The sequence below is a fragment of the Phacochoerus africanus genome, chromosome 1 (assembly GCF_016906955.1).
Source record: "Phacochoerus africanus isolate WHEZ1 chromosome 1, ROS_Pafr_v1, whole genome shotgun sequence".
Lineage (NCBI taxonomy): Eukaryota > Metazoa > Chordata > Mammalia > Artiodactyla > Suidae > Phacochoerus > Phacochoerus africanus.
This window is the reverse complement of record NC_062544.1, coordinates 82216216-82236559: the sequence shown is the minus strand read 5'-3', so window position 1 is coordinate 82236559 and position 20344 is coordinate 82216216. Positions and strand designations below refer to the sequence as shown.

Below are 20344 nucleotides of genomic sequence, written 5' to 3'. Positions count from 1 at the left end.
ACTTTGCCCCAACATTATCTCCATTCTCTCTTCCCTCTTCTGTATTATTATTGTCATACAAATTATACATTTATATAAGTCCCAAGAGTTTTAGAATTGTTTCTTTATACAGTCTCCTTTAAAATAGGATATAATATCTCCTTTAAAATAAGATATAATATCTCCTTTAAAATAGGATGTATCTCCTTTAAAATAATATCTCCTTTAAAATAGGATATAATATCTCCTTTAAAATAGATAAAAAGAGACAAAGTAATTTTTACTGTCATATATTCACTCATCTATCTACCTTTACCAGTGCTATTTACTTCTTCATGTGCTCAAGTTAGTCTCGTGTCCTTTCCTTTCAGAATGCTTTCAGTATTTCTTTCAGGGAAAATCTGCTAACAATAATTTCCTTGTTTTTATTTACCTTAGAATGTCTTAATTTCTCCTTTATTTCTGAAGGACAATTTTGCTAGATATGTAATTAATGATGACAGTCTTTTTCTTTCAACTTTCTGAATATTATCATCCCACTGACATCCAAGCTCCATAATTCCTTATGGAGTGTCAGCTGTTAATCTTACTGAAGATCCCTTGCAACTGATGAGTCACTTTTCTCTGTTGCTTCAAAATTTTCTCTTTGTCTTTCAATGATTTGCTTATTATTTCTCTAGGATCTATCCTACTTGGAAATTACTGAGCTTCTGAGATGAGCAGATTAATGTTTTTTCATCAAATCTGGGGATTTTTCAAGCCATTACTTCTTCAAATATTCTTTCTGCCCCTTTTCCCTCTCCTTGCCTTCTAGGACTCCTGTCATGTGTATGCTGGTACTCTTGATGGTGTTTCACAGATCTCTGAAGCTCTGTTTATTTTTCTTTATTCTTTTTTAGTTTTTATACCTCTGACTGGATGTCAACTAACCTATCTTCAAGACCCTGATTTTTTTTCTCTTGCCAGCTGAAATTTACTGTTCAGTTCTGAGAAAACTTTTCAGTTATTATACTTTTCAACTCCAGAATTTATCATTTCTATCCCTTTATTGATATTATCCACTTGAGACACTTTTCTTGTACTTTCCTATTGATTATATAGACATAGTCTCTTCTAATTCTTTGAACTTTTTAATGGCCACACCTGTGGCATATGAAGTTCCTAGGCCAGGGTTCAAATCAGAGCTGCAGCTGAGGCCTACGCCACAGCCACATCGAATATGAGTGGTATCTGCAACTTATGCCACAGCTTGTGGCAATGCCAGATCCTTAACCCACTGAGGGAGGCCAGATATCGATCTTGCATCCTCACAGATAAAACATCAGGTCCTTAACCCATTGAGCCACAATGGGAACTCCAAATTCTTTGAACATATTTTTAATCACTAATTTAAAATCATTGTCTAGTGAGTCCAATGTCTTGGATTACATAGGTAGAGTTTCTATTTATCTGCATTTTTTTTCCTGTTTGTAGGACATACTTTCCTATTTCTTTGCCTGACCTGTAATTGTGGTTCAAAACAACTGGACATTCTAATTAATATATGTCAACTTCAGAAATAAGATACCAATGTTGTTGTTGTAGTTTAGTGACTTGCCTGGACTGATTCTATAAAGTCTGTGTTTTCTCTTACGTGCGGCCACTGAAGTCTTTGTTCAGTCAGGTTAGTGGTCAGCTAATAACCAGACAGACCTCTCTTTACATCTCATGAACTGATGAGGCTCTCTGTGTTTGCACTGTGGCAACAACAAAACAGTTTATAATTCTGCCTTGTCCTTCATTTTCTGCTTGCACAGTCACAAGGTCAGCCAGAGGTGAGAATTTGGCGTCTTCTCAGTTCTTTCTTGGCCTTCTGCACAACCCTGCAAGTATATATGGCCTTACAGATACCCATGAATATATCCAAAGTTTTCAAAGGCCCCTACAGATTTCTCATTCTTGCTTTAATTTTCTGTCAGCCTCTTGTTAGCTATAAATGGGAATGCCACCTCAGGCAGCTGCAAAGTTAAACCAATATCACCAATAATTTCAACAAATACCCTATGGGTAGCAGAGTTTTTCTCAAAGAACAAGGTATAAGGTCAAATAAAGATAGGATCTAGGAGTTCCCGTCGTGGCGCAGTGGTTAACGAATCTGACTAGGAACCATGAGGTTGCAGGTTCAGTCCCTGCCCTTGCTCAGTGGGTTAATGATCTGGCATTGCCGCGAGCTGTGGTGTAGGTTGCAGACACAGCTCAGATCCTGCGTTGCTGTGGCTCTGGCGTAGGCTGGTGGCTACAGCTCTGATTAGACCCCTAGCCTGGGAACCTCCATATGCCGCGGGAGTGGCACAAGAAATAGCAAAAAAAAGACAAAAAAAAAAGATAGGATCTAATCAGCAAGCAGGTCAAATAGTGACAATTCTCTGGAAATGGAGCTTTAGGAGCGTTCTAAAGTCATTATGTCCCTCCCAGTAGCTACTAAGCTGTTGGTTTTCATGGCTAATGTAGCTGTGGGACCGTTAGTTTTCAAAGTCACTGCAGAGCTTGGTAGAGAGACATGAGATTAAGGACCACGTGGTTCACTATTCTAACAGTTGGGTATTTTTCTCGAATAACGTTTTTCAGATTGATGTAGGACCTTAATTTCTAGAATTCTGAAAAAGTTGACAGTTTTGCCAATGTTCTCACTGCTTTTATAGAGGAACAGATTTTTGAAAAGTCCTTACTCTATCATTCCAAAAATAGAAACCCTACAATGGATTCCTAAACTTACTTCTTAAACCTATATTTTCACAGACTATATCAATATGTTCCCTATCTAAAAAAAATACTTCAACAACAATCACTTATTTATCCAATTTCACCCCTACTGCTGAAGCTTTAGTATGCTTCCAGTTTTTTCACAATTATGAAGAAAGCCAATCTGTACAGCCTTAAAACTAAATCTCTAAGTTCATTCTTAGTTATTTCCTTAGGATATGTATATCATAAAGGCTCGTGATACATAATGTCCAAAAACCCTCTGGGGAGGATGGATGTATGAACCATACTCCACCAAAGGGCACTGTGTGAGAAGAATACGCAATGACTTTACTAGGCTTTCAGGCTACTTGGCTTTTTTACTGCATTTGAGAGCTGCCTGTACATCCCTTCCTTAAATCCTCTCTTCTGTTGCAGTCTGACATAACTTAAATGGCTTCTTCTCTCTTCTTTTCTGACCACTATTCCTGTCCCCCAAATTCACCTTTGTAAAATTTAGGCCTCAAGCCTCCTCAGGCTTTTATAGCCCTTTACTTCAGGGTAGCCATACCACTCAAAAACTTCAACTTCCAACACTACTTCTGTCTCTAAAATATGTAATCCTAACAATGATAACTTCCTTGCACACCAGTCATATTATTTCAACTCTACAATGGAATAAAACTTTAGATGTTTTACCATCAAATTTAGCAAGTACAAAATACATCCATCTACTATAAAGTTGAGAAGCTAAAGAGCCAAAAATGGTGTAAGACAAAAAACATATATGGAAAAAATAATTTAGAATACAACAAAGGATTGGAGTTCCCGTTGTGGCGCAGCGGAAACGAATCCAACTAGGAACCATGAGGTTGCAGGTTCAATCCCTGGCCTCGCTCAGTGGGTCAAGGATCACGCATTGCTGTGAGCTATGGTGAAGGCTGCAGAAGTGGCTCAGATCTTGCATTGCTGTGGCTCTGCGTAGGCCACCAGCTGTAGCTCCGATTAGACCCCTAGCCTAGGAACCTCCACATGCCGCAGGTGTGGTTCTAAAAAGCAAAAAGAACACAACAAAGGATTTTGGTGGAAAAAGTCTATGTAAAAGCTTAGAAAAACAAGAGTTAGTCCCCAAGGGACAAACTAAAAGTTTAACACAAGAAAAAAGAAAATGGCAGAGCCAAGATTCAGGTGCCTTAAATCCAAAATCATAAATTTTTTTTTTGGCTGCATCTGCAGCATGTGGAAATTCTCAGGCCAGGAAGAAAACTTGTGCTGCAGTTGCAGCCTGTGCCACAGCTGCAGCAATGTTGGATCCTTAACCCACTGTACCACAGAGAAACTTCCAAATACCAATCAATCATAATTTTAATGAGAAAGTAAGAACTGGAAACTGGGTGGTCAGCCAACATTATGCATAAGGAAAGCCTCAGTAGTCAGAATGTACTAGTAACATGTCCTAAGAAACCATATCACTTTTGCTGCCCTTTCCCAGGCACCAGCTGCTCCCCCACATACTTCTGGCAATAGTAATGGCCTCCTCCTTCCTCAGCAGTTCACAAACGCATGTGAAGAGGTCAACACTTTCTATTCCCTTCTCCTCTTCCCCACCCTGGAAGTCAATGAAGTACCACCAAGCCAAGGCCTACTTAAGTCCACAAATAAGACAGCAGGTATTACAGCAAAGCAAGAAAGCAGCTGTGGCCAGAGGAAACCCAAACTCCTAATCACATACAAATTTCTCAAAGACTATATACACTGTCAGCTGAATCACCGCATTTTCTGGAATATCACTGTCTGAATGTGACAATGGAATGTGAAAGTCATGGCTGTGATAAAAAATACATTTGGGAATTAATAAGATAGGTTTTTCCAAAGTTAACCAATGAGTCCGTTTTTTCTTGAGAGGTGGCATGTCAAATTTACTAATAAATGCAATGATGGGAGTTCCCATTGTGGCTCAGCAGAAATGAGTCTGACTAGTATCCATGAGGATACAGGTTCGATCCCTGGCCTCACTCAGTGGGTTAAGGATATGGCATTGACATGAGCTGTGGTGTATGTCACAGACATGGCTCAGATGCTGTGTTGCTGAGCCATAGCATAGGCTAGCAGCTACAGCTCCAATTCGACCCCTAGCCTGGGAACCTCAATAAGCTGCAGGTGTGGCCCTAAAAAAAAGGCAAAAAAAAAGCAATAATGAATGCAACTAATGAAGATAATAACAAATAACTATGGAAAATAATTATTAGAAGGGTTCTTTAAAATAATCAAAATACTAATAATGCTGAGGGAAAAGTCAAAAGAACAGTGGCAGGCAGGGAGGAGGTGGGAATTTATGCAAAGGAACATGAGGGAACATTCTTGTTATGTTCTATATCCTCAGAGAGGTTTAAATGGTACCGTTGTTATGTATTTGTGCAATTCATGAATAGTTAAGATCTATGTACTTCACAGCATACAAATTCTATGCCAAAAAAGAGAGCGAGAACTATAAACAAACATTAACTATATGCACACTGAAGATTAGGGGACATAGGAGAAGGAGAAGTGTCCCGATGTCCGCAACTTTAAAATACATTTTTTAAAAATGAATTAATAGGAGGATGGATAATTGTATGACAGAAACATAGTAAATTAAAAACAAAAAAAGGGAAGTTCCCACTGTGGCTCAGCAGAAACGAAACTGACTAGTATCCATGAGGATGTGGGTTTGATCCCTGGCCTTGCTCAGTGGGTTAAGGATCTGACATTGTGGTGCGCTGTGGTGTAGGCTGAAAATGTGGCTCAGATGCCATGTTGCTGGGGCTGTGTCATAGGCCGGCAGCAGAACTTCCATATGGCACAGATGAGGCCCTAAACAGAAAAAACAAAAAACAGGAAAACAAAAAAAAGCCATTAATTATTTAGAACCCAGCAGCAAGTATATGTGTGTTCAATGGGAAACAAACTTCTGTGGGTTTTTTGGGTTTTTGTTTTGTTTTTTTCTTCTTAGGGTTGCACCTGAGCATATGGAAGTTCCCAGGCTAGGAGTTGAACTGGAGCTGCAGCTGCCAGCCTACGCCACAGCCACAAGTCCAGATCTGAGCCACATCTGCAACCTACACCACAGTCCATGGCAACGCTGGATCCTTAACCCACTGAGCAAGACCAGGGATCGAACCCACAACCTCATGGATACCAGCTCAGTTCATTAATGCTGAGCCACAGTGGGAACTCTGGGAAACAAACGTTTCTTGAGGTTTGAAATATCGTAATAAAATATTGACAAAAAAAATTGCTACATGGAGCCAGGGTTCTTTATTGGTTTTTGATTATGTTCTGACCAACGCAATTCCAAAGAAGATGAACATGAAAAATAATTAAGCATGTTGTAAAATTAAAGAGCTCTTCTTTAAAAAAAAAAAAAAAACAGCACAAAATCATATCAGGTTGGTAAGGGGTAAATTTTGTAATTATTTTAGTTTATCAAAGATACTCTGCTGTTTGACCATTTTGTGGTTAACTATGGTCAATGAACTGATGAGAAAAGCATCAAAGATTCTCTGTATCTTTTTCTATACATAAGTTTCAATTTAGATTTCTAGTAGCTTTCTTTTGAGACCCAACCAATCTAGGCAGAGAACAAATATGAGTATGATGGAACTGACTTGGAGAAAGGCAAAGAGGCAAACAGACTGCACATCAAGTAGGAACATAACTATAAAGTTGTACAAATCTAAAATACTTCTTACAACTACACAGCATAATCACATCCTGCATATTTAAAGAGTCTTAAAGATTTCAAGCCATACATGACCCCTCTCTTGACTATGACAGTGAGTCAATGGTACAATGTGTAATTTCCTTACATAGCTAGTCAGTCTGTCATTTTCCAACTTTTCTCTTGCTCATAATCCATCTGACCCATTCGGCAAATCTTGTTGGGTCCATCATCAAAACACGCTCAGAATCTGATCATTTCCCACTACTCCCTCCTCTTGTTTAATTACAGTAAAGGCCTCCTAACTGCTTCTGCCCTGCATCGCTTCAGTCTATCCTCAAAACAAGAGCCAGAGTAATCCTGCTGAACTTTAACTCATGTCTCTACTCCACTCAGAACCTCTAAAGGCTCCTACCTCACTTAGAGCCCAAGTCTAAGTCCTTCACAACAGCCAATAAGGCTCTTTCTAACTCGGGCCCTTCTCACTCATACAGACTTCCCTGCTCTTCCTCAAACATGCCCAATGTCTTTCTACCCCAGAACCTTTGAAGTCCGTTTCCTCTGTCTCGAAGGCTCTTTCCGAAGAACACAGCATGTTCTCTCACCTCTTTCAGGTCCTTCCTTAAATGATATCTTCTCTGTGAGGCAATCTCTAGCCAATTTATTTAAATTCTACTTAACCCTGTCCACTGCATTCTCTATCCCTCTTCTTTGTTATGTTTTTCTCCAGAATATATTTTACCATCCAATAGACTATATTTTATTTATTTACACTGTGTGTTGTCTGTCACCTCCCAACGTGCCACAGAACATGTACTTTTTTCCATTTATCATGCTGTATCCCTGGTACCTAAAACAGTTCCTGTCACTGAGTAAGCACTCAATAAATACTTGTTAAGTGAATGAATGAATGAATGGATTCTCCACCCACCCACCGGTTACCTGGTGGTGGTGGTCTTCCCCTCCATCTTCTGACTGTTCCAGATTTTCACCGTACCATCATTTGAACATGTTGCAAAAAGAGAATGTTCATCAGAGACTTGAATGCGATTCACAGCAGATTTGTGTTCATGAAGATGTGCAACCAGTAGCCCTTTAGGCCGCCATCCTAAGAAAAAGCATAGCAATGTGCTTAAACTACAGTTTACAAATACAATCTTCCCTTCACCCCCAAACACCAACAACCAGCAGAAGAACAATCCTGAGAACTAAACAAAGGGTCCCAACAGCTAGCTAATACAGAGTGGTCTAGTGGACCATGATAGATAGATACTATTATCTATGGAAGAAGACATCTAAGACAGCAACTAAGTGTTGCTCAAAGAGCCTCAGAAAGACTGCACTGGGGACGTTCCCCAGTGCCAGAGAAGGCACAATGGTCACTTGTTACCCAGGAAAACCCTTATTACTTGTTCAATAATGACATCAAGAGGTAATGACTACTCTGACCTAAAGAAATCAGGTACTGGGGAGGCAGACCAACCCTGAAAATCTCAAAGACCCAGATCCAACACACTGTCATGCATGACCCTGAGGTACTTACTTAAACTCTCTGAGCTTCAATTTCCTCAAATGTAAAATGAAGGGAAAGTTACTTAATCCAAAGATTGACTGTATGGATAAATGATACATAAAGAATCTAACAGGAATTCCCTAGTGGCCTAGTGGGTTAAGGATCTGGCACTGTCACTGCCATGGATGAGGTTCAATCCTGGCCCAGGAACTTCTGCATGCCTCAGGCACAGCCAAAAAACAAACCAGGGGAATTTCCTTTGTGGCTCAGTGGAAACAAACCTGACTAGTATCCATGAGGATGCAGGTTCGATCCCTGGCCTCACTCAGTGGGTTAAGGATCCAGCATTGCTGCAAGCTGCGGTGTAGGTCACAGACACAGCTCAACTCTGGCATTACTGTGGCTGTGTTGTAGGCTGGCATCTACAGCTTCAATTTGATCCCTGGCCTGAAAACATCTATATGATGTAGGTGAAGCCCAATAAAGCAAAACACACACACACAAAAGAAGCTCCCCGACCAGCACAGTAGGTTTAGGATCTGGTGATGCTGCAACTGTGGCATAGGTTGCAATTGTGGCTCAGATCCGATACCTGGCCTGGGAACTCCACATACTGCAGAGGAGACAAAAAAGAAAAAACAAACATACACAAAGAATCTAACACTGTCTCAGGCCCACAGTAAATACCCAAATGTTGATTTCTTTTCCATCTGCATTTTTTTGCTACCTGCAAGCATTTATTCTATATCAATAAGTAGTATAAATGGTATTACAAATCATAGCCTTGAATGCCTAAGGATTTTCTAGTACTTTATAACATCACTTCTGTTCATATATATTCTTTCAGTGTATAATTAATTTTCTCTAATAAAGTATAAATTCCCTGAAGCCAGAGACTGTCTTAGCCTTTCTGAATAGTCACAGTATCCAGCATAGGTGCCTGTATATAATGATCTTCATGGTTTGATGAGTAAACTTTTATATTAAGCATAACATTTAATACCATTAATATGAATCAATTTTATAATAAAACAAAACAAAAATCTTTGTTAAAGATCATACTGTATTGAGGAGTTCCCGTCATGGCTCAGCAGTTAGTGAACCCAACTAGCATCCATGAGGACGTGGATTTGATCCCTGGCCTCACTCAGTGGGTTAAGAATCTGGCATTGCTGTGAGCTGTGGTGTAGGTCACAGACTTGGCTCAGATTCTGCATTGCTATGGATCTGGTGTAGGCCAGCAGCTACAGCTCCAATTCAACTCCTACCCTGGGAACCTCCAATATGCTGTGAATGCAGCCCCCCAAGAAAAAAGGAAATCACAGTGTATTGAGAGTCAGCACTGTACCTAATTAGGTCATTTCAAAATCAACTTATTTCTTTTACCAAGAAACAAAAATGAAACCAAGCCTACTGCCAAACCTGGTGTACTATAAGATAGAAAAATGTATTTCCCCTTGGATCTCTAGTTCCCATATGTGGAAAGAACAGTTGAATGTGATTTTTAGGGAGGAAATGCTGGATTTGATAAAAATCAAAAACTGCCATGAAGTCTAGATAATCTATCAGGCTAGGTTGAACACTTCCCTCTAGAGAAAATCAATTTCACACAACCACTCAAGTGTGGAAAGAAAAAAATCAAAAGTCCAACAGTCACTACACATTTCCTGAACCACAAAATTTGACACCTTTTCTGGGATTACTGAATAAAATGCACAGCTCCACTTAAGCATAAAATGCCACTTATGAAGAGAGTCTATCATAAAACTGTTTGTGGTCAACTTTTTTTGTTTTTAAACTCAGGCTGGTAAATTATATTAAAATATGCTTCAGAAAAACCTTAAAACATTCCAGGATATTTATTTTGATTTTTTAAAAAATGAATATGACTAACCATTTAATAATATTTCTTAAATATATATTTTTTTAAGGGCTGCACAAGGAAGTTCCACAGCCAGGGGTCGAATCAAACTGTAGCTACCAGCCTACACCACAGCCACAGCCCACAGCAAAGTCAGATCCAAGCCACATCTGCAGCCTCCACCACAGCTTACAGCAATGCTGGATCATTAACCCACTGAGCAAGGCCAGGGATCAAACCTGCATCCTCTTGGATACTAGTTGGGTTCTTAAACAACTGAGCCACAATGGGAACACCTATTTCTTAAATCTTTAAATCACTCATCTCCACTAGCATTTTCCCCCAAGTTTACAATGGAAGCCTGTGGGAACTCATATGATTTTTGTTTCTATACACAGCACACTATGCATTTCTTCTCAGTTTTCAAGTTAAATTTTTATTATTAAAATCTATACAGAAACTCATTAAAAATGTTTAAAAAACATCTGCCAATCTTAATAGCAAAGACTAGCTCTACCATGTAACAGTGGGCAAGTCTAACATAGCTAAGTCATAATTTTCATCTGAAATATCTCTTTCTTCCAAATCTCAGAAAATAGGAGTATTTTCCCCCAAACCTTAATGTTGATGATTGAGTGGTAGGGTTACAGGTGATTTTGTTCTTTTAATATACCCATTATTGGAGTTCCCACCATGGCACAGTGGGCTTGGGTTGCTGCAGAGGTGCAGCTGGATCCCTGACCCTGGCACAATGGGTTAAAGGACCAGATTCAATCCCTGGTCTGGGAACTTCCTTACACATTGAGGGTGGGGGGCACATTAAAAAAAAAAAAAAAAAACATTATTTTCTAAGTGTTTTACTTTTGTTTGAAGAAAATTAATAGATATTAAACCCTTCAGAAATTAAAAGCCAGAATTTACTATAAGAAGCCTGACATTCAATGAGAAAGTGGAATGACACTAAGCTGGCAGGTAAAACCTAACACCACAAATGGGAAGCACAGACCACAGACAGACTAAAATAGTAGCTTATGGACCTAAAGATATTGCCAGAGCTAAGAAGATTCAAATTCCACAAATAATGACTTGGGACTTCTCACTTACTGGTTCTTCCTCTGGGCTTTCAAAGTGACAGTTTTGTTCTCACTTCCTTTGCCAGTTTCTCCAGTTAGACTCCAGGCTCTGGCACCTAGGCTGGAATACACCCACTAGCAATGGCACTCTTACCAGGTGGCGGTGGTTTACTCTCCCACTCGGCGTTCTCCATCATCTGCTTAGCTATCCTCTCAGCATTACACTGCTCACGCTTCTGCTGTAGGAGTTGCTGAAGCTCAGTTTTACACGTTGTGATCCGAATCTGGTAGGTGGATGGTAAAATTGTACTACTTAAAACCTGTATAGTTGGTTTTCTATTTTGGACATTTGTCACTTCTGAAACCTGCAAAGCAAAAACAATTATAGGTATTTGCATCCTAAGCAAAATATATTTGACGATAAAAATGTACTCGTGTTCCCTCTATTCTTTATACCAGCTTTCCACCATTATTAATACAAGTTTTAAATCCATTTAAGTACAATGACATTTTTCAATGAAAACCTAGTTAAAATGAAACTTAATAAGTTACAAAACTCTACGTTTAAAAAAAATTATTAGTGCAGCAATAACATTAAACAAAAGTCCTCATTAATTTATGTGAAAAGAAGGAAGAGAATTTTAATTTATCAATTGGTTCAATTAAGATTTTTCATTTAAAATATGATTGGTGGCGCAGCAAGTTAAGGATCCAGTGTTGTCATTGCAGTGGCTTGGATTGCTGCTGTGATATGGGTTGACCTCCTGGCCCAGGAACATCCATATGCTAGGGGTATGGCCAAAAAAAAAGACTGGCTAGGGAAGAGTTACCTTAAATTACAAACCTACTTCAAATATGTCAAAATCATCATGATATTTCTCACAGAGTGCAAACTTGGGGACTTTTCTTCCTAGAAGTATTTTTGCTGTTTTACAGATATAACTATGTTCTAGTGGAGGAAAAATAAAAGAAGATTTTAAAGGTTCACTGCAGCCTAATTAGAATCATAGTTCATAATGATGTCTTCAACCCACAATTCCAGACCACTTTATTAGTGAGTACTTGAAAATGAGGCCTTATTGGTGCTTTCAATACTAGATTTGCCCTTGGCTGTAAAATTAAAGATAAAACTGTCTTAGAAAGAAATATGTCCTCCCTAAAGGATAAGTCACTAAATTGGTTTTCCCGGTATGGTGCACAGCTTTAAACATCCAAAACAGTGGAATGGGATGCAGAGACAAAAGGGTACCACTACCTGGATGACAATACCTGAGGAGACGTTGACAAAGGGGCACATATGCCAGCAGAGGACTCGGAACGAGGCGGCTTCCCAGCCTGAATCACCTCCTGGTCACTCCCTTTAGGCAGGCCTTGTGGAATGTTCGGTGGTTCCAGTGATCCAAACATGCTTTTCCACTCTTCATTTACATTTGAATCTTGTTTTACATGTTTTCTAGCTATGAAAACAGATTCAGAATAATCTGAAGAGACGTCTAAAACAAAGATGTGCTTTTATTGCCTTTTTCTTTTTGGTGGGAAAGGGACAGCAATGGAGGTCACATGCTATTTGTTCCTTATGATGGCCAACTTACTGATTTCTACATATAAACTCATTAGCTCTCATTTCATCTCTGGGGCAGATAGACAGAGGTTCTTTCAACAGTGTTAATAGACTTAACTGCTTCCCAGTTTCCCAATGCTAGCTCAATTTCAACTAACCACTATATCTGAAGGACCAACAATAAAAACAACTTTTTCAAACATTGCTAACCACACTGCTAAATATGAGCTCTCTGTATCCAGTATCAGTTACATGGGGGGAAAAAAAGGAGATATTAAAAATCAATTGCAGTACAGCTACCTCCTGACTTGAGACAGATGAGGAACCCTTTTTTTAAAAACCTTTCTGATTACAAAAAGTATGTTAAATTCTGGCATTACCAATATATAACAAGAACTGCCCCATAACTTTGAAAACTTCATAAAAATATAAAGCTTAATGATACATTAATATTATTTTACAAAAGTAAAATAATACATACTGTTTCACAACCTGCTTTTTTTTCTACTTAACTAAATACATTTAAACCATTCCTCTATTAATGGACATTTCTATTATTTCTTTTTTTATTGAGAACATTTTTAAACATATTTCTTCACATATCTGTTGGTGTTTTTATGAGAATTTCCAGAACTGAAAACAGTGAGTCAAATAGTAAAAAGAAAAAAAGAACAAGAATATGTTCAATTTATAATATCACCAACAGTGAGTGAAAACACCCATTTTCCTACCCCCTTGCTAACACAGGCATCATCAGTCTTTGCTAATCACACAGGCAGAGAATGACACCTGTTTTCATGTGTATTCATTTGTTTACCTTTTAAACATATGCATTTCTATTCTTCCATCAGTTGTATGTTCAAATCCTTCCTTATCTTTCAGTTGCTTGCCATTTTTCTTATTAATCTATATGAATGCTTTACATTTTAGGGTTGCAAACCATTAATAATTAAGTTAAAAATACTTTATCCCAAGTTTGGCAATTACAAGGTTTTTTTAAAATGTAATTCATCAGCTGCCCTCAAAATCTGATAACTGAATAGAGGAATTTTAAAAGGCATGTATTTGGAAGTTAGTGTATCTCTAAAAAGAGGTAAAGGTAGAATATATGAGAGCTTATTAAAAACCTCAATGTCAATGTCACCGCATGAGAGCTGACAGTTTCAAATCTCAAGACTTCAAATGGTAATGGTTCTCTAGTCTCTCCTGCAAAACTATTCTTTTTTAATTAAAAGTATAGTTCATTTACAATGTTGTGCCAATTTCTGCTGCACAGCAAACTGACCCAATCATACATATATCTGTATGTATGACTTTCTTATATTATCTTCCATTATGATCCATACTAAGAGACTAGATATAGTTCCCTGTGCTACAGAGTAGGACCTCATTGCTTAGCCATGCTAAATGTAATAGTTTTCAACTACTAATCCCAATCTCCCAGTGCACCCCACTCCCCCTGGCAACCACAAGACTATTCTCCGTGTCTTTGAGTCTGTTTTTGTTTTGTAGATAGGTTCATTTGTGCCATATTTTAGAATCCACACATAAATGATATCGTATGGTGTTTATTTTTCTCTTTCTGACTTACTTCACTTAGTATGATATAGTTGCATCCATGTTGTTGCAAATGGTATATTCTTTTCAATTCAGTAGGCCTTACCTACTAATAACAAGCTAGAAAACTTTACCTCATTTTATATAGACTATTGGCCCTGGGTTAGTGTTTAAAACATTTAAAAATAGAATATCACCAAAAGAACTCATTCACAAAACAGAAACAGACTCAAAGATTTCAAAACCAAACTTATGGTTACCAAAGGGGAAATGCTGGGTTAGGGATAAACTGGGAGGTTAGAACTGACACATACACACTACTACATGTGGAATGGATGAGTAACAAGGACCCACTGTACAACACGGGGAAATCTACTCAATACTCTGTAGTGACCTATATGGGAAAAGAAACTGAAAAGGAATGGATATATGCATATGTATAACTGCTTCACGTTGCTATAAACCTGAAACTAAAACAACACTGTAAGTCAACTATACTCCAATAAAATTAAAAAATAAAAAATAAAGTCTTCTTGTGGCACAGGTGGGTTAAAGATCCAATGTTATCACTGCAGTAGTTTGGGTTGCTACTGTGGTGCAGGTTTAATCCTTCGCCTAGAACTTCCATGTGCTATGGGCATAGCCAAAAATAAGCAAATAAGCTTTGTTTAAGAAAAATAATTTTTAAATAAGTAAAATAAAAAATAGATTAAAAAAATTTTTAAATAGATTATCACCTTCATACATTCAGAGGCAAGAGAGGGGTTTTAGAGTCAGGCTTTGGTTTAGAATCTGATTCTGACACATACAGAGCCATGAATGTGGAAGGCTACCTAATTTCTTAACTGTTAGTTCACTTCTCCACTCTTCCTCTCCAAAAATCTTCCTGCTTATATCATGGAAGCACTCACTCAATTTTATTTGAAAGTTCTTTATCTGGGAAATATGACTTTTTAGTTTTACTACTAACCAGCGTTATGAAATAACTAACACTAACAAGCTAACCATACACACACATAAATGTACTAACCTCGTTTGTCATCTGGTTCCTGTCTGGTTTTAACAAGATCAACTTGTCTCCCAGTTATGCCCAAGGCTGCCAAGTCAATTACACCTTTCTGACTACTGTCATGGAGGTGACTCTGGTCCACTATATTGGCCTTTGCTTTGTGAGATTTCATCATGAAGTCTTTTAGTGCCAAAAGTTTGTCTTCCTCTTCTTCCGTCATTCCCTAAAAATAAATAAAACCATATGTTCCAGGTTATTTTCCCAAGGAATAAGAGGCCTCAAAATGACTAACAAGTGATGGATCAAACCACTCAATTTAAAATTTCAGAGTCAGGAGTTCCCATTGTGGCTCAGTGGTAAGGAACTGGACTAGGATCCATGAGGATGAGGGTTCGATTCCTGGCCTCGTTCCGTGGGTTAAGGATCCAGTGCTGCTGTATCTATGGTGTAGGCTAGCAGCTGTAGCTCCAATTCAACCCCTAGCCTGGGAACAAATTTCCATATGCTGTGGGTGCAGCCCTAAAAAGCAAAATAAAATAAAATAAAATAAAATTTTAGAGTCAGAATAGTATAATGAAGGAAGCAAAAGTGAGAGAAAAAGAAACGACCCATACAGAACATCTTACTTCTCTGATCTCCCACAACACCCTTCCCTCCACTGAGGCACTTTCTACTTTGTTTCATGATTTATATCTTAACTTTCTTTCTAAATGCCAACATTCAAATATAATCCATCTTTGAGATCTTCAAATACTTAATACAGTGCCTGGTAACTAGCAGATCTTTGATATACAGCTCTTAACATTTCGTAGCTAGACAAAAATTCTGGAAACACAATATTAAGCAAAAGAAAGTGTATGTACTTCAACCTTGTTCCTAGACATGTTGAGAATATGCAGTGGGACACTACTGTCAAGGACTCTGTGATAAGCAAAGCTCTCTGCACATCTCAGGGACTGATGGGCAAATATAAGCAACACCCACCAGCATTCTAGGGTAACAGGATGACTGGAGTCAGGCAATCGGTTCAAACTCCAGCCCCGTTACTTATGATCTGTTATAACCTAGAGCATGACCCATTTTCTCTAAACCTCCATTTATCTATAAAATGAGGATAATTAGTAGCACCCATCTTACAAGGTTATTACAAAATTTTAATCAGTTAATCCACCCAAGACACTTAGAAGACTTGAATACTTGAAATTGACTGAATACTAATTTACATAATTCAATGTGCAAGTTAAATATTCTGACACATGGAACAGTTCTGAGTTTTCCTCTTAACTTTCCAACCATCCACAGAATCCTCAAGAATGTTTTCATTATGCAAACAAAAAGAAATTAATAATAATTCCCCTAAGGCCTCGATCTAAAAATCCCCCTGGAGTTTACAGTAATAGGCACAAACTGCTGCCACAAGAGGACACAAACTCTAGAAAGTCAGAAAGCTAAGAAATATGAAATAAAATAAACTTATGGTTGGTTGACTTTCATGAATGTAGATACATGAGGGCCAATGTATAAAGGGATTTAGCACCCAGCAGTGTAAAATTCACAACTAACTGAGAAGGAAAAATGGATGGCCAAGAGTCAGCAATTAGAGGAAAACTTACATTATGTATCGTCTTACAACTTTTCAACTCTACACCTTGTGTCTATATACTCAGCCAAAAATTTTTAATAAAATTATTAAAAAGTTTAAAATGTAAATTATTCATCATTTTTTAAAGGTGTGAAATCATTTAGTATTCTGTATTAGTGGCTGATTAAATGAATATGAACAGAGAGCTCTCATAAATGAGATTCATCTAAAACAGCCCTGCCAGGTGTCATCTCCAGATGGTAAGTCCCACTGAGAATATGGAGTACAGACAGATTTCCAAATTCCACATGGGTAATGTTCCACAAGTGAGCTTTAAGTTTTATTATCTGGTGCTCTGAACATACCACAGAAACAACCCTAGACAGGTCTACAAGTCTGTTTTATTCCTGCTGTATCTCAATGTCCTCAAGCAGTCCTACACAAAAGAGCACTGTAGAACCCCCAAGTAAAAATAATTCTGCAGGAGGGTTCAGAATTCCCACTCGCAGAGGCTAAAAATATGTCTCTTCCCTCTGTATCCCTGACATTAGGAAAAGGACTCAATTCCTACCTCCAAAGCCTCCCTGGCTCCAAGCCTCTGCTATTAATCCCAAGAAACTGGGGTAGTGTAAGGACCAAAAAGAAAGGAAGGCAAAGAAAAGGCCTGCAAAGGGCTGGAAGACATGAGCTGCACAGGAACTGCTTCCTAAGTCTACATAGAACCCAAGCAAGCCTCTCAACTTTAACTCCCTGTCCTCTGTTTATTTTGAGAGGCAAGATGGACCATGAAGGGAGCATACTTTGGAGTTAAGACAGGTTTAGGTTCAAATGTTAGCTTTGAAACTTATTGAACTGTTTGAGCACAGACAAGTTATCTACCCTCATTAAGCCTAAATTTCCTTATCTATAAAATGGAGCTAACATCTATTGTTCAAGCTTGTTTCAAGGACAGTCACAAAAGATGGAAGGTAGACTTATTGTATGTCCCCCCAAACTGGAAGCTAGTGTTGCTCTGCTGTTATTTCTGAGGACCTCAGATATTCTAATTCTAGTCCCTTCTACCAGCAGTACCTACCCCTTCCAACAGTTTTCCTTGAGAGTCTCCTATTATTAACAGAAACAACTTGAAACAGAGGATTACATGTTCTTCTTTTTCCATTCAAACGAATGAGAGAGAGAGAGACAAATGAGTAAGTACATCAAGCACTGACACATAGAGGAATAGAAGCCAGTGAATTTTAGTGATTTTGTCACAGCGCCAGTGGTAGGGGCTGGCACTGAGGGAGCATCAGTGGCTGGAGGATTTGGGAGAAAAAAAGTAGGAAGCAATAAGTAGAAAGGCTATGGAAATTTCCCCTTCCCTCTCCCTCCTTTGGCAAATGAGGCAAAACCTACATCTGTAGAAAGGTAAAAAGCAAGTACTAGGGGCTACAGTGACTCCATAAAGTAACTAAGAGAACATTTCAGTATAGAAGCTTTCAACTTAATACAAAGAATTTGCAGGAGAGAGAGAAATATAAAGAATCACACCATCCAAGCCCAAAGAAACATCTATTTGGAGTGGTTTTTACAGCATACCGAAATCTTTTTGATAAGGACTACTTACTCAGGAGGAACAAGTTTTCCAAAAATTGCTTTCTAAACTACAAAATACATCTAACAGAGAAGCCAAGTTTAAAAGAAAACTCAAAACGCTCTCTGGCAATTCAAATCAAATCAAACTGAAGCCTACTAAAATAAAGGAAATAGAACCACTGGCCCAGAAAGGACATTCAAAGGCAGCTCTAGCCTCCAGGCAAATTTAGACCTAAAAGAGCCAAAATGGTTATTGACCAGCCTCCCACAGAAGTCTATTCCAACATTCAGTCACCCAAACCAACGTTTAGGAGTCAAACAGCACTGGATATTCCATGACAGGCACAATACGTGAAAGGATTCATATCCCCAAGCTGATCAAATTCTCTCTCTGCAATGGAAGCATTTTCTCATCTTTTCTCTTAGCCAAGACAGTGACTGACAAGTATTCTCTTAAGCAGGATGTCCTACAGACTTTAAGACAGTCATTAAAGGTATCTCCCAGTATTCACTCCATTACTCATGGAGCTTTTATTCAGAAACCATATCCTTTATTTCTAACCAGTTTCATTTCCACCTTGACTTCTCCAGGATCCACACACTCCCTCCTAAAACAGGATGCAGAATCTAGGCTTAAGAATACTGATGTCAACATAATAAAAAGATTACTTCCTAATTCTAACAAGATTGGCTAAACAATCCAAATTCATAAATTTTTAAGAAACAGCAGTAAACTGCTGGTTTATTCAGACTAAGCAGCATTATAAATCCCACTTATTTTAGCTGTTTGCACAGAGTGAGGACTCTAAATTTGGACCGAAATAAAGCAGAACTTTTTTCTGTTTGCATTAATATTTTGTAATTTCCTTGTAATGGATTTCATTACATTTTTAATGAACTATGAACTAAATAAAGAATTACTTAAATCCAGCATTCTAGTCTTGGCTCAGCAGAAACGAATCTGACTAGCATCCATAAGGATGCAGTTTCGATCCCTGGCCTCACTCAGTGGGTTAAGGATCCAGCGTTGCTGTGACCTGTGCCGTGAGCTGTGGTGTAGGTCACAGATACGGCTCCGATCTGGTGTTGCTGTGGCTGTGGTGTAGGCCAGTAGCTTCAGTTCTGATTCGACCCCTAGCCTGGGAATCTCCAAATGGGTGCGGCCCTAAAAAAGACAAAAATAAAAGAATTACTTAAATTAAGGTTATACCTACTTTCCCTTCATTTACACAGCCGGTAATCACAGAAAAACGTAGTGGGTTTCCCATGATTCCTTATTTAGCTCAATGCAATGCCTTATCATCATCACAGTATGTCCTAGCTACCAAAGCAAATGCATAAGGTATTTGCCAGATTTATGTACTCATGTTTTGATACAACTTAATTAGAAATATTTTTAAGAGCTAGATGGGTGCCTCAATGTTTTTATAAAATTTGCACTTAAGTAGAAGATTTCAGAGAGGTGATACAACCTGTGAGAGCAGTTTCTTCAGAAGCTGTGCTATGGCAGGATCCTCAGGCGGAGGGCAGTCGGGAAGAGAACCGCTCCGTTTCTTCTGACGCATGTGAAGGTGTCTGAATAAGCTAGTAATATCTTTAGACCTCAAAGCATAATCAAATATAGAACGACTTACTGGCTCTTTTAAAACACTGAGTAGAACAAGTTTTCTTTCAATCTATATTAGAAAAATAAAAAGAATCAGCCAAGGATACAACATATAACACAGTTGTCTTCAAATTCAATAACTATAACCTGTGTAAAGTTAATACAGGTATTTATTTGCTACGAGGATGGGAGATACCAACATCTGCAATTTTTGCTTAGAAGAAAAAAGAATATTAGTGACCTTTAGAGAGCTAAGCTATTTCTTCTTTTCACTGTAACCATCTGTGTCTATCGGATTGAAAGATTACTATAACCCTGGCTTGAAAAGTTGAGATCCCAAGTTATCTAGATTCCAAAATGTCAGACGACTTGCCAATTCTAAAAAGGACCTGCAGTTCACAGTCTAATAGCCAAAAGGTACTGATCCAGAAAAGATGCTCAATGCCACAAAGGCACCCTTCAATCATCAGGTTTTCCCAGTAGCTTCAACCACTTCTAAAAAACATTACTCTCTTCATACAATTGATAAAACCCTCTCCTTTTTTTAATCCCTAAGAATACTCTCCCTGCCAATGTATATGTAATAAAAAGCATGAGTACTACTAAC

The 20344-nt window shown here is 38.3% G+C and overlaps 1 protein-coding gene across 3 annotated transcripts in view; it reads right to left on the bottom strand.

The window, feature by feature from the left end:
* Positions 1–20344, bottom strand: part of PIK3R4 (phosphoinositide-3-kinase regulatory subunit 4) — an 83646-nt gene that overhangs the window by 24808 nt on the left and 38494 nt on the right. For all 3 annotated transcript variants that reach the window (XM_047768351.1, XM_047768360.1, XM_047768370.1), the window contains exons 9-13: positions 19604–19807; positions 14996–15197; positions 12117–12304; positions 11002–11212; positions 7343–7508 (exon numbers count right to left, since the gene is read on the bottom strand). In XM_047768351.1, coding sequence (XP_047624307.1) covers positions 7343–7508; positions 11002–11212; positions 12117–12304; positions 14996–15197; positions 19604–19807 — 971 coding nt within the window. The remainder of the gene's footprint in view (positions 1–7342; positions 7509–11001; positions 11213–12116; positions 12305–14995; positions 15198–19603; positions 19808–20344) is intronic.